Below are 13,638 nucleotides of genomic sequence, written 5' to 3'. Positions count from 1 at the left end.
TTCTTCACCTTCCACAGATTATTAATAATGTCTTGATAATTGCTGAACACAGCTGTTAATGTCATTAGAGGAAGATGATGGAGAAACATTGTCTGCAGCATTTGAAAGGGAAGAGGAAAGGCCTATTGAGGTTAACACCTTTTTAAATAACATCTAAAAGTTGATGATAGCGTTGTACAATTTAAAACTGACATCTTCTTTCTCTCAAACAGGATGAAATTGAATTCAATGAGAGGCCATCCACTTCTAGCTCTACTTCACAGCTTACCTCTGTAAGATTCTCCCTGGAATTATAATGAAACGCTGTACTTGGCACTGTGAAATCCAATGTCATCTTTTGCATTCCTATAGCTTCCAGTCAAAGAGCTCTATAAAATCTATCTGGGAAAACAAATAAACAAAGCAGACTTGGAAATGGACCACATTAGGCAAAAGATGCAAAAGGATGCTTTGGAGATCCAAATTTTGGAACATAAGTTAAAGGTGGGTGAGGTACAAACTGGGATACTGTTTCCTGCTCCAAAAACATACCCAATATGAATGACCATTTTTTTTTTTTTTGTGCTTTCAGGAAATAAAGAAATCCTCATAAAAAGTAGATTGTCTTTATTAGAACACGGGCTGTGGTGGGACAAGTTATTTTGTTGAACAGTGTCACCCCCTACCAGAGGCTGGGTCTGTCACACGAGTTTACTATCATACAGAAAGGCGAAAGAATGCCAAAGAAAACATTTCGGAAATAATAAAATACATTTAACTACATAGAAAACTCAAACAAAATGATTTTGGCAGAGTCTTTCTCTAACCACCCTTCCATCCTGTGGATCCATGGCATGGTTTATGTGCTGCTCATCTGCAACTGCAGGTGGGCAATTTTCCCCTCTCAAAATCGCGATGTTGTGTAGAACCACACATGCAATTATTATGTCACATGCCCTTTCTGGTGTGACTCGCAGCATTTGGAGGCACTGGAATCTTGCCTTCAGGATCCCGAACGTGTTTTCGACCCTGGCTCTCGTCCTCATATGCGCCAGGTTGTAGCGCTGCTGTGGTCCTGGCACGGGATCGGCATACGGGGTCAGAAGGCAAGGCTGGCAGGGGTACCCTCTGTCACCTAAAACATGACCGTCGAACTCTCCTACGATACAGGTGAAATATTAATCATCTGAACAAATATGGATTCTAAATCCTTCAAATATAGGCTTAACTCACCACGGGCAAAGCGAGTGCTCAGATTAGACTCCCGAAATATGCGTGCGTCATGCACAGACCCCGGCCACTTTGCCTCCACTTGGGTGATGATATTTCTGGCATCACATACAACCTTCAAATTGCAGAGGAGTATAATTAGATACAGAGGCTGTTTTGTTAAGTATCTTTAATTTAAAATGCTGAAGGTCTAGGCCTTCACCTGTACCTGCACATTGATGCTGTGGAAGGACTTCCTATTAACATAGTCTCCTTCATTCACTGAAGGAGCTTTAATAGGAATATGAGTTCCATCGATGCACCCGATAACACCCGGAAAATCTAGAACATTACAAATTAATTAATTTAATTAAATTGTGCACATATTTATACATATTTATTACATTAAAACGTTCCAAGAAACAAATAGGCTACATTGTTGCTACTGTTACCTGCAATTCTGTAGAACTCTTCCTTGATTGTTCGTATAGGTCGGTGACTTGGAAACATCACAAACGTGTAAAGAAAACGTTTCAGTGCCAAAGTCACATTTCTGACAGACCGACACACGGTTGCCTTTGAAATGTGCTCGGCGTCACCGACGCTGTAAAGAAAGCTGCCGTTTGCAAAAAAACGGAGTGCCACACAAATAATTTGTATTGAACTTAAAGCATGCCCCCGGTGCGTTTGACAGTTAACATGGGGGCTGAGAAGGTGGTCTAAATAAATGATAGATTGCGCTGAAAAACGATAGCGCTCGTGAAGAAAATTATCAGGAAAAGAAAGTATATCCAACCGGGGTTTTAATAATCGTTCCTCACGGAGATTCCTTCTGAGGGTCGCAGCCTCTACGTCCACGGGCTCTCGTAGAAAAGGACATGCCATTTCTAACACTTCCTTCTGTCAGAGAGCTGCCTTCAGCCTTATAGACAACAAACTCAGAGTAGGTCTAACCACCTCCCGAGCAGGTTAGGTCCACGGCGTATGTTGCCGCAGCAACTAACTCTCGGTTGCGCTGAACCTGCTACCTGAAACGGAAAACCCAGAGTTTCCACTAACTCAGAGCGAACAAACTCGGGGTTGCCTCAACCAGCTACCTGAAACAGGCCTCTGTAGTGGCTATGCTTATTTATAAAAAACACTATGTAGGCTTCAAATACTTCACAATAAAATTTCAAAATTTTGACCTAAATCTAACAACAACACTACTTAATAAACACTGTTTTTCAGTGGAAAAGCCGTTTGGGGTTTTAATTACTTTAAATATACCAAGCGAAATTACAGTTACAGAGTCTTCATAGCATAAGCCTTCGTTTTCATAAACTAAGGAATAATCAGCAGTCTAGATCTGATAAAAAACATGTAGACAACCAAGATACGATCACACTTTATTGATCACCTGGAAGAAAATGTATTTTGTAGACGTGTAGGTGAGAGCTCCTGTGAATGCTGAACTTTTCAAACAACCCAGCCCTCAAACTTAATTGTTAGGAATAATTATTTTCTGTCTTTTTTAATCTCCCGTCCTGTTTTGCCCAGAAAAAAACAAGTTTTCTATCTGAAATGGCTTCGAAAAGCGTAAAACCGAGCAAAACAAAAGAAGCTAACATGGGCTTGTCTCCACAGATAGGCTTAGAACAGCATGGGAGGAACACTTGGGTCTCTCTCTATCAGAGGACACTTGGACTTCCATACTTAAACTGGTTAGCTCATCCACATGTACTGGTCCTGTTCGAGCCTTACCAACTACTGGAGAGAAATTTTCCATACACTCTCTCGGGTGTTAGGGGGCAGATTGGAACCAAGCCCGTTGATTGCTCTTTTTGGGCTCATTGAGGCGGAGGTCGAGTTGTCCATAGAAAAACGACGTACTGTATCCTTTGTCTCCCTGTTAGCTAGGCGACTGATCCTGCTCAGATGGAGGGATGCCTCCTTCCCCACTCACGCACAATGGCTAGAAGAAATCATGTCCTGCTTAAAATTGGAGAAGTGTAGATACTCGCTTAAGCAATCAAGTGGGAGATTTCAGAAGGCATGGGGTCCTTTTCTCGATGCATTCCAGACTCTGTGAAAACCTGGCCATTAGGTGCAGCTTAACAACACTATGTACTCTTTGCTTATGCTTATTTTTAGCGCAGGCTCTAGATGTGACAATGTGCTCATATTATTGTAGTGTATTGGCAGTGACTGGGAAGGGATTATTTTTCATTTGGAGATCCTATTTGATATATTCTTTCTTTTCTGTATAACGTTGCATTTGTTTTTCTGTTTCTCTTTTTCTGTTGTTTCCTTGTTTTCTTTTCCTGAAGTTATATAGCCCAATTCTGTCTGGACACATTGGTGTTGATTGTTGCACTCATGTTTACCTCCTCTGAAATGTCCATTCAGCATTGCACTTATATATATTGAAAATACTTCAATAAACAGATTTTGATTTAAAAGATCCGTTTTTGTTACGTCTTTGTCTCGTCTTAGTCACGGTAAAACGATCGTTAAAGAATATTTTGTCAGTTTTCGTAATGGAAATTAACACGGTTACAACAGTGCGTAATGTTATTAAGATCTTTGCCAAAGAGTACCTGGACAAACCGCAGTCCTTCTCGGAAAATGGTTCACGGCCCATCTTAATATTTTAGATGGGCCATGAAACATGAATTAAGGTATCACAACGCGAACTTGAGTGTACCAGGACATGAGCGGCCTTCAATCAATCAAATTGTCTTTGCCCATATTCGCAAATCACGATTTGTCTCATATGGCTTTTAACATGGTGTGACATCCTCTGTCCTTAACCCTCAGCAAAAGTAAGGAAAAACTACTAAAAACCCTTTTTATCAAGGTAAAAATACGTAGAAACCTCAGAGAGCCACATGTAAGGGATCCCTCTCCAAGGATGGACAGAAGTGGAATATATGTCAAGTGTAGGAAAACATAATTGTTACATACAGTGTTCTGTATGTCTTGTATGTATACATGTTATAGGCCTACATGTATTGTGTTCGGTTTTGTGTTGATGTTTTGTTTCCTCCGCCCGTTTTCATTCTCCTACCTCACAGATGGGCACACCTGGTTCCAATCATCAAATCACCACTCCTGTTCCAGATCTCCCATCAAACATTCCCCTTTAAATAGTCCTTTATTTTGTTAGCCCAGGGCTTTTGGTTTTAGCTGTGGTAGAGCTCTGGTTGGCCGCTGGCTGAGCTCTGATTGGTTTTGCTTGGTTGTTTGCTGGTCTATCTATTTATCTATCTATCTATAGGGATATCCCTATTGTATGTGTTACATTTAGTTTATCAATTTATTTAAACAGCTTCTCAACAGTGCTGGGTTTCCGGCGGTTTCTTTTTTTAGAAATAATTTCGCCTGCTTCATAAAATATCCTTTCACATGACACAGATGGAGCTGGTTCAAAGAAAAGATACCGCAAGTTTGTACAAGTTAAGGAATGAATTATTCCCCTCCCCCACCATACTCTATATTGTACTATTATATTGCAAGCAAACGCACAATAAAGTCCCAAGACAATTAGTGTGTAGGCAGTGGCGGCTCTACATGGAATTGCGCCCCGGGCGAGACCCCCCCCCCCCCCCAAGTGTCTTCTTAATTTGTTGGGTCTCTTGGAGTTTTCAGACATTAAATTACACACTGTTCTCTCCTCATGTCCTACCACATTGACTGTGAACCCAAGAGCAAGACATGCTTCATCGTACCTTCTTTTCAACTTGGTTTTTGAACACCGTCTCTTGTTTGTCCCTGACTGGCTGCTTCACGTGAACAAGCTTTGATCTTTTGTGTGTGTCTCTGAGTGGGGGTAAAGCCCCGGGGCCTGAGTGTGTGCGCTGTCCGTTCGCCGAAAATATGCGTGACATGCACAATACTGTACACGGAGCCACTGCAGAGGGGCTGAAGTCCCCTGTTGCCGACCCCTGGCTACGAAGAAAGAGTAATTTGTTTACTGCTCCGCTGTTAAAGAGATGTTTTATGTAAAAAAATTAATTTAAAAAGTACAATTCATAATTTCATTTGTTAATGTTTAACATTTAAAAATATAAGTTTAATCACAAACAAAAATGGTTGAATTTAAACGGAACACTAACATACATATGACTTAAATACGTCACAGGTTGACTTCCATCAAAGTGTTCACTTTGAACACTTAGTGTTTTATAAGAGCTACATTTTAACACGATTAAAGTTTTTTATGGCGCTTTGATTTTAAGTCAAGATTTCATTGTAGATCATTTGATGTAGATTCTTTCAGGTCGCGAGTCTTGTCTAACATGTCTAGTTTGGACTTGATTGGACCAAATATGCCACAGATACAGAAGCTTGTGTTTTGATGGCGTTGTAATCAAACTTTGACACCAGGCCACGGTCACAACGTGTGCTGAAATCAAATAGTGAGGTAGATTATATCACCATCTTGTTTAGATAACATTCCCAGAAGTTAATCTGATGAAAGCCAAAGGATAAGATCATCAGAGTAAATTTGTAGAAAATAGCCACCAAAGTTAATATGGCGGGCTTCCTGTTTGGTCTAGCATATCTATCCAGAGCCTTTCTTATGTCATGAAAAGACACATAGAGTTTTGTAGATGTCGGACAATTGTAGTGCCGGGGCTATCCTTTAGGGGGCAAGTCAGATATTTTGCCAAACCCATTACTTAAAACCATATGAATGTCTGCAGGGGGGGGGGTTGTTGCTATAAAACTGTAGTTTGAGGGAGATTGAACCTCGATCACAGAAGTTATAGCAATTTTGTGTGTCGTGGCGAGTTGATAAACTTTGATGCAACGCCATTAATATGCCGTTTGATGAAAAGTCACAGTAATCTTATGCCTACACTATCAATGTCTTGAGATCCATTTGACATGGTTGAGGTCAGTGGATGAGGAGGAATACATCCAATTGTAAGACATGCAGAAAACAAGACATTGCCTGTTGCCACCAAGGGGCGCTGTGACTTCAAGTCATAATTTCTATGTAGATGTCATCAAGCCGGGACCCCTTTCTTACATGTTTAGTTTGGACTCCATTGGACCAAATATGTCTGAGATACAGAAGCTTCTGTTTTCATGTTGTTAATGAAACTTTGATGCCACGCTATGATCACACGGTGTGACGAAAAATCAATCTTTGGGTTAGTTTGTATCCATCTTGTTGTGATGACGCTCATCTCAATTTAAAGTTGATCTGACGAACGCCCGGGACAAATATGTCAAAGTAGAAATGGCCACTAAATGCAATGGTGGATTTCCTGTTTCGTTTTTCATTATGCTCCTGACACTTTTTTTTATGACTGGTCACCATACACCTGTGTTCTGATTTTGGTGAAGATCGGTTAAAGGGAAACATGGGGACTGGTTCCAGGTGGCGCTGTTGAGCCATTTTTCCACACCCAATTCAAATTACTCCAGAATACTAACATTTTTGTAGATGTTGAATTTCCTGCAAAAATAATAAAAATAATAATCCCCTAAATAATAATAATATAAAAATCATTACAATTTCAATAGGGCCTCCCACCGTTGGTGCACGGGGCCTAATAATCCTTAATATTTCAATAGGGCCTCCCTCCGTTCGGTGCTCGGGCCTTAACTAGGACTGGTAAGCAGCACTGAACAAACTATTTTATCCTGAGTATAAATGTATTTTTAGATTCAGGAAATCTGTGTTGTGAAGTTCAACATTATGAGTCATTCATTCATTTTAAACTACTTGATTTATTTATCAGTCTACTTTAGTGCTTATTTCTTTGTTTTGTACCCGGATGTGAGAGTTTCAGCAGTTGGATAATTTCCAGCAGATGGCGCCACACTTGTGCGTAAGGTTTGAGAACTCTGACCTTCAGTTCATTTGGTTAGATCTAAAGGCCAATTTTAATGCTTCTCCGTTTTGACGGACACAGACAGATCGGACCACCTTCTTTGCCATGGAACGCCCTCTCCGGGCCTCTCCGGGGCTCCACGGAGAGCTTTTCGTGCAGCTCTGATTTTTCTAACTACACATCGGCATGGCGGAGAGCCCACGGATAGCTCTTGGATGTGATTGGTCCGCTAACGCCAGCATTGCCGGACCTCAAACTTCCTGTTTCATTCCCTTAATCACAATAAAACTAAATCACGACTAAGACGCTATGATTATTGTGACAAGTGTGTTTGTCCGGCTGACGGTGGCTGGTTAGAGCACTTACGGCAAATGTGTACGGTCACATATGGTTAAAACGAACTTTGATAACAGGGGTAGCGGGCTAGCCACCATGCTAAATGCGGTGGGAACAGTGCAAAACCCCGCTGACTTTAATCCCACTTCTGACATGACACTGTTTCTCAAACACCGTCAGGTTAGAAGCAAACACTTGGTAGTAGTTAGTATCGGGTGTCCGTTCTGACTGTGTGTGGAAGCTGGGGGGGAAGACAGCTGTCTCCGTGTAGCTTCAAGCTGTTGCAGCTGTTGAATTAGCAACGCAGTTTGGAAACAATACCGGGGTACCGCTGCGCTAAGACACAATAACATAAGCATTTTGACCCGCTGGGTGTCACTTTATTTCAGCAAAAACTGTCGCGTCATCAACAGCCTTTTTCTGTTAGTTGCCATCATTCACTGTGTGTGAGGAGCCAGGGGGACGTAAATAAACCACCGTGGACAGAAGTCGAGCTTCTCTAAGCTAAGTCGAGCTTAGAATAACAAAGTGCTGCGAATAGATGCACTGTATGAATTTGTGTGTGAATGGGTCAGTGTTGTGCAAAAGAACGCGTTCATTGAACACGTTCACTTTTATGAGAACGATGAACTGAACGCAACTCAATGACAAATAATGAATTTGAACGGTGAACACGTTCATATTGTAGTGTCCTCGCGTTGAGACGACAGGAAACTTCTCAATTTTTGTGTAACTTTATAGAAGTCCAGCTAACACAACATACCTCTGGTTCTTAACTCCGACACTCCTACCCAATAACATTTGGACTGTAAACAGATGCACACACAAAGAGTCCTGTAATGATAGCATATCATGTCATGTCGACATAAATAAACATTAATGATGTCCACAATCGGGGTGATCTTACCTCTATATTGTTGTCTCTTCTCCTCCTCTACTTTGCGGTGCTTTCTGAATTGTTCACCTGATAATTTAATCTTTTTTTGATTCATCTTTGTCTCTAAGGCGAGCCGCCGCCTGACTGTTCACACAGGGAGCCATCCAGGAGGATGTTAGATGCTGGCTTGCCTGTCAACGGAGCCACGGGTGGTGACATCAGCAAATGTCCCAACTATGCTGCCAAAATGAGTAGGTTTTTATACTTCTCTTTGTATGCATCATGCTGCTATGAGGAACTGTTGTGAAGTGAAATGAACCTTCCTTCTTTTTTTCTGTTCTTGCTGAAATAAAGTGGATTCACTTGGTCTGACGTTTTTGATCACATCTTTATAAAACACCTCATTAGCTTCACACTACAAACCCTATGGGGGGGGGGGGGGGGTTTGAGAGAAGATTCCAGATTCATTCACTAGACTTGCACTCAGTGTAAACTTAAATTAATTTAATATAAGATGGGGAAAATTAAATAAAAAAAAAAACTGCCACGCAATTCCTGCGCAGGATGTTTTTTTTTTCAATTTCATTTAATTTCATTTTATATTTCATGTTAAATTTTTCCATCATTACTTCTCCGCTCTGGTTCAGGGGTAAATGATGCTGTTCTTCAAAGGTGACTGACCTTTGAAGCCGCCATCTCCCCCCCCCACCACAGGAGATTATGTGCTTGTGTGTGTGTCCGCGGTGCTTCCCGGCACTACTCTGCCGGTGTGAACAGTCCAAGTATTTAACGTGGGCGAGGAAAGGAGGCGGACCGTTTTTTGCAGCGCTTCTACCTCTGGTGCGTCCCCGGGGTTAGAGGATGGTGGTGTGACGTTATTGTTTTACATTGCATGTGTCACGTCATGATAAATCAGTCTCCTATGTTGCCTGTACCAGGAGCCGCCCCTGTCACTGGTTATCTTGCCTCGCTGTCTGGCCGGTAACCAGCCGTCCGGACCGCTCCGTGAATAAGGAGGAGGAGATGTTTCTTTACTTGGAATGCGCCACTTTATTTCTCGGATATACAGCAGGAGTGACACTCGCATCACCTCACTTCTCGTTATACACACTTTTAGCGTATTTTCCCACAATACCCAGGTGCACTACGTAACACACTACAAACTTTCCTTAAAGGGGCAGGCCATACCTGCAACACAACAGCTCTCGGTCTTGTATACAGATGGCAAGAGAAAGCAGTGAGGGATTTTTACACACTGTCTGACAAATATAGGCAAGGGGTAGTGATGGATAAGGTTTTGTTTAACAAGTTAAGTCTTTCATTCTCACTTTCCAACTTAAAACTATGAACTGAACTATGAACTAGTTCAGAATTGAAATGGTGAACTATGAACGTGAACTATTCATATTTTCTTGTATGAACTGAACTTTGAAGTAGTTCATGAGGTGTGAACTTGCACAACACAGGAATGGGTGAATGTCAAACTGTACTTTAAAGCGCTTTGAGTGGTCATCAGGACTAGAAAAGCACTATATAAATACAAAACCATTTACCATTCATCCTTGTTTCATCTTGGATATCCGAGCCAGCCAGCACCCTGCCGCCCCAGCCTGCATCTGTGATTTGTTACCAATAAACTCTTTTCATTCTCAACTACCAGTCAGTATCTGCTTTGGGGTCCAACCGAACAACAAATCCTAACACTTACTTACTTAAGGGAAACAATTTCAGGTTTTATATTTATTTAAAGCCTGATGTACTTACACCACATAGTTTTGTTGGTACCTTTAATAAAAAAGGTGTTATCTGCACTGAGGGAAACTATCCTGAATGCAATTGTAAAACTCAGATCATTGTCCTCTGCATATGAAAGCCTCCCCTAGGATAAGGAGCAGGGGAGTCGCCTCCCATCATTCCCAGGCTTGTTAAACTGCCAGAAACTAGTGCCCCACGTCAATTCCTGACTTTTTCTGTGCTGCCTTCAGATTCCTGTGAACAGGAATCTGTTTTTTTTTTCTCCCAAAATTTCCTGCAACACTTATTGACACAAACTCTTCTGTTCATGTAGAGGAAGGTAATGAAACACGTGGTTCAGGTTTGACTGTTGGTAAAACACTTTGACTAAGAAGGAAGGAAACCTTGAAAAGGTTTCAGAGTTTCACAAAAACATCATCAACATGAACACCTGGGCTCATTCAGGCATTTTACGGATGTTTTACTAAGAGGCCGTTAGAAAACGTCAGAGGCAACTCACTTGACCATTACCGTTTTCACAAACAGCCCCTCTGGAAAATTCCAGAAAAATTTCCAGAGTTCAGTACATTTCTGAAGGCGGCTTAAGTGAGAAGCAGAAAATCAAAGCTAATATATACATTATTTTTATATTCTGAACCAATGAAATTACTTCATGTATATAAGGTCTTATTATTGATGACCCCAGAGAGAAATACAACCAGACTCTGCGTCTTCCAGGTTGGCAGTAAATCTGTGCTGTTTTGGCTGAATTTAACCACTGTCATCTTTAGCAGCATTAGTTTTTATTCATAAAGCTGTGAAAACCACACTATCTGCTTAGCAACTGACAGACAGAGTTAGCGAAAAGCTTGTGAACAAAGCGAGCATTAATTACCAAAATACAGATCAAGGAAGAGTGTGGATTTGATTTATAGTCATCGGACGGCCAGATAATCCAAATGTTTCTTTGTAATAGACATGCATGATAACATGATAGCCACATCACCTTAAAAAAGGTATTAGCACATCAGTGTAGTGTTTCACTTAACTTTTGGAGAGCTGTCTTGTCATCCATGTTCAGATAGGGGATATGGTTAAAGCTAGATTTTTTCCTCCTTTTTCTGGTCCTAGCTAGTCTTTTGACACAGCTCCCTGTTAATCAGGAACCTGCTCTGACCCCAAATAGTCATGTTGCCTGACACACTGACCCAAATAATCAGAGCCTCCCGATCTCCCCTATCATGCCACGGGGAATTAAAAATAAACAAACAAAAGACAAAAACAGCTGATTAACATTTCAGTCATCTGATGTAGTTAAACTGTTTATTATCAGACAGACAGAAAAGCGGATTTCGTGCAGAGGGGACGTGACTGCTGTGCAAGTGCCAAAGCTTGGAAATCGACAAAGTGCGTGCAGCACTGAACAAGCCCGGGCACATGCATTTTGAAGTGTTGCATGCGTTTTGCACACTGCAGCAAGGATAAACGCTTCACTTCCTTAGTCCGTCGAGTGATGATGTTCCTTTCCTGCTAATTGCTCATTATGGTCCACGCTATCAATTTATGTAAATCGAATGATATTTGTAAAACAAAGTTTACTTCCTGTAGCCAAAAGGTGGCGCAATCACTATTATGTACAGACTAATATATCTGTTCAAGTAGGGGCTCTGATGTAGCGTGAGTAATTTTGTATTAATTGGACAATGTTAAACAACTTAATTTTCAAACTGATCAGTAGGTGGCGTTATGACCCTGAATTAATATATGGAGCTGTTCAGGTCAGGATTGTGATCATAAGTCAGTAGTTTGAAGCCGGTTGGATAATGCAAAGTGGATTTACAAAGTCCTTCCTGCCACACATCGATGTTTAAACGGTTTGGGGAAATGTCACAATTCTGGTCATGGTCCATTGACTTGTCTCAGCTGAGCTTTATATTGTTAAGCAGCCAGGAGCAGTTCTTCAATGTATAAAACATGTCAGTTCCTGTAGCCACCAGGTGGTGCTATGATTTTAAGCCATGATTTCTCTGTAGATGTCATCAGGCCGGGATTCTTGTCTTACAATATCTAGTTTGGACTCGATTGGACCAAATATGTCTGAGATACAGAACCTCATGTTTTGATGGCGTATAATCAAACTTTGACGCATCGCCACTGTCACAGGCTATGGCGAAAAGTTGAAATTTGAGGTAGTTTGGATGTCCATCTTGTTGCGTTTTTCATAATGCTCCTTGAGACTTTTTTGGATGAATGGTCACAATACACCTGTGTTTCAATTTTGGTGAAGATCGGTCGAGGGGAAACCTAGGGGCTGCGTTCTAGGTGACGCTGTTGAGCCATTTTGCCACATCCATTTCCAAATACTCCAGAAAACATACATTTTCACCACTTTCCAATTTTTGAGCACGTTAAAGCCCTCAAAAAGCACCTTCTTTTGCCGATAGGGCCTCCCACCGTTCCATGATCAGGCCCTAATAACAATTAGAATAATGCCTACAATTTCAATAGGACCTCCCACCGTTCGGTGCTCGGGCCCTAATAAGAATAATCCTTACAATTTCCAAAGGGCCTCCAACTGTCTCCTACTGTTCAGTGCTCGGGCCCTAATAATAATCCTTACAATTTCAATAGGGCCTCCCACCATCTCCTACAGTTCGGTGCTCGGGCCCTAATAACTAGCAACATCAACGGTTCAGACACGAGTTTGTAATTAAAGTAACACCTTTATTTTTTTGTAGCAAAGAACAAATAACCTTCAAAATCTTTACAAAACAAGTCATTTAAATAGTAACATATTTAAATATTTTTCACTTAAATAGTCTGTGCTGTACAAATGTTGACTCCCTGAAAAAGGCTTTGGATTGTCCATCTTGCACTTAAGTAAATCACTGGCTTGTAACGCTGTCTAAGAGCTGCTCCCACTGATCCACTCAATTCAGTTTACTGTGACTCATTGAGGTCTACCCAAATTTCCCAGATTACGACCTGGTTGTTCACTGCCCTTCAGCTGGCTCAAGTGAGGACAGGACACAACAGAGTGATGGGCCATAATGAACTAATGTGTCTGATGACTTCACTTTATATCCCATTGCTTCATTACCATGCTCTAGTCTCACTGGTTCTGAAACAGAGTGGATTCATCAAGAAATCTCCCCATAATGTGTTCCTTTCAGTTAGCCTCTCTGATCCCCACACTGACAAAACTATGTGACATCATTAGGAAGTAAGGTGGATAGATTGATAGGTGGGATGTAGGGAGATAGTAGGCTGGGTAGGTGAATCCAACTATGCATCCATCTATGGTCCAAGACAGATGTATGCGTAGTTCGATTGATGGATAGATGGATGGAGGAAGTACGGCAAGAGTTCTTTCCTACCCTCTCAAAAATCTTTACTTCTTCCCTCCCATGGTCAAGTTCTCACTTTTTTTTTCTGTACCTGTAAAGAACATACATTTTGTATGTATGAGCCACAATCTCAAGGGCAGATGATATGAATACTCATAGAAATCCTCCAACCTCATTCATGGCATCAATCGGTTTGAGTTCTTCGTATCGGTCCCTAGACTCTCTGAGTGGCTGCACCATTGCCTCCTCGATCTGTGGAAACAGCTGACACACAGACACACCACTGTAAGTATCATCACTGCAATACGTTTGTGATGTAATTTTTTTT

General features: G+C 41.3%; 1 protein-coding gene across 1 annotated transcript; it reads right to left on the bottom strand.

Annotated features, from left to right (window-relative positions):
* Positions 1 to 770: 770 nt before the first annotated feature.
* On the bottom strand, positions 771 to 2,073 carry LOC133967136 (putative nuclease HARBI1). The gene is made up of 4 exons (XM_062402376.1): positions 1,641 to 2,073; positions 1,418 to 1,530; positions 1,213 to 1,324; positions 771 to 1,138 (listed from the first exon to the last, which is right to left on the bottom strand). The coding sequence occupies exons 1-4, from the start codon at positions 2,071 to 2,073 to the stop codon at positions 771 to 773; spliced, it is 1,026 nt and encodes a 341-aa protein (XP_062258360.1).
* Between the last annotated feature and the right edge of the window lie 11,565 nt (positions 2,074 to 13,638).

This window comes from Platichthys flesus, chromosome 13 (genome assembly GCF_949316205.1).
Source record: "Platichthys flesus chromosome 13, fPlaFle2.1, whole genome shotgun sequence".
NCBI lineage: Eukaryota > Metazoa > Chordata > Actinopteri > Pleuronectiformes > Pleuronectidae > Platichthys > Platichthys flesus.
This window is presented reverse-complemented; position numbering and strand designations above follow the sequence as displayed.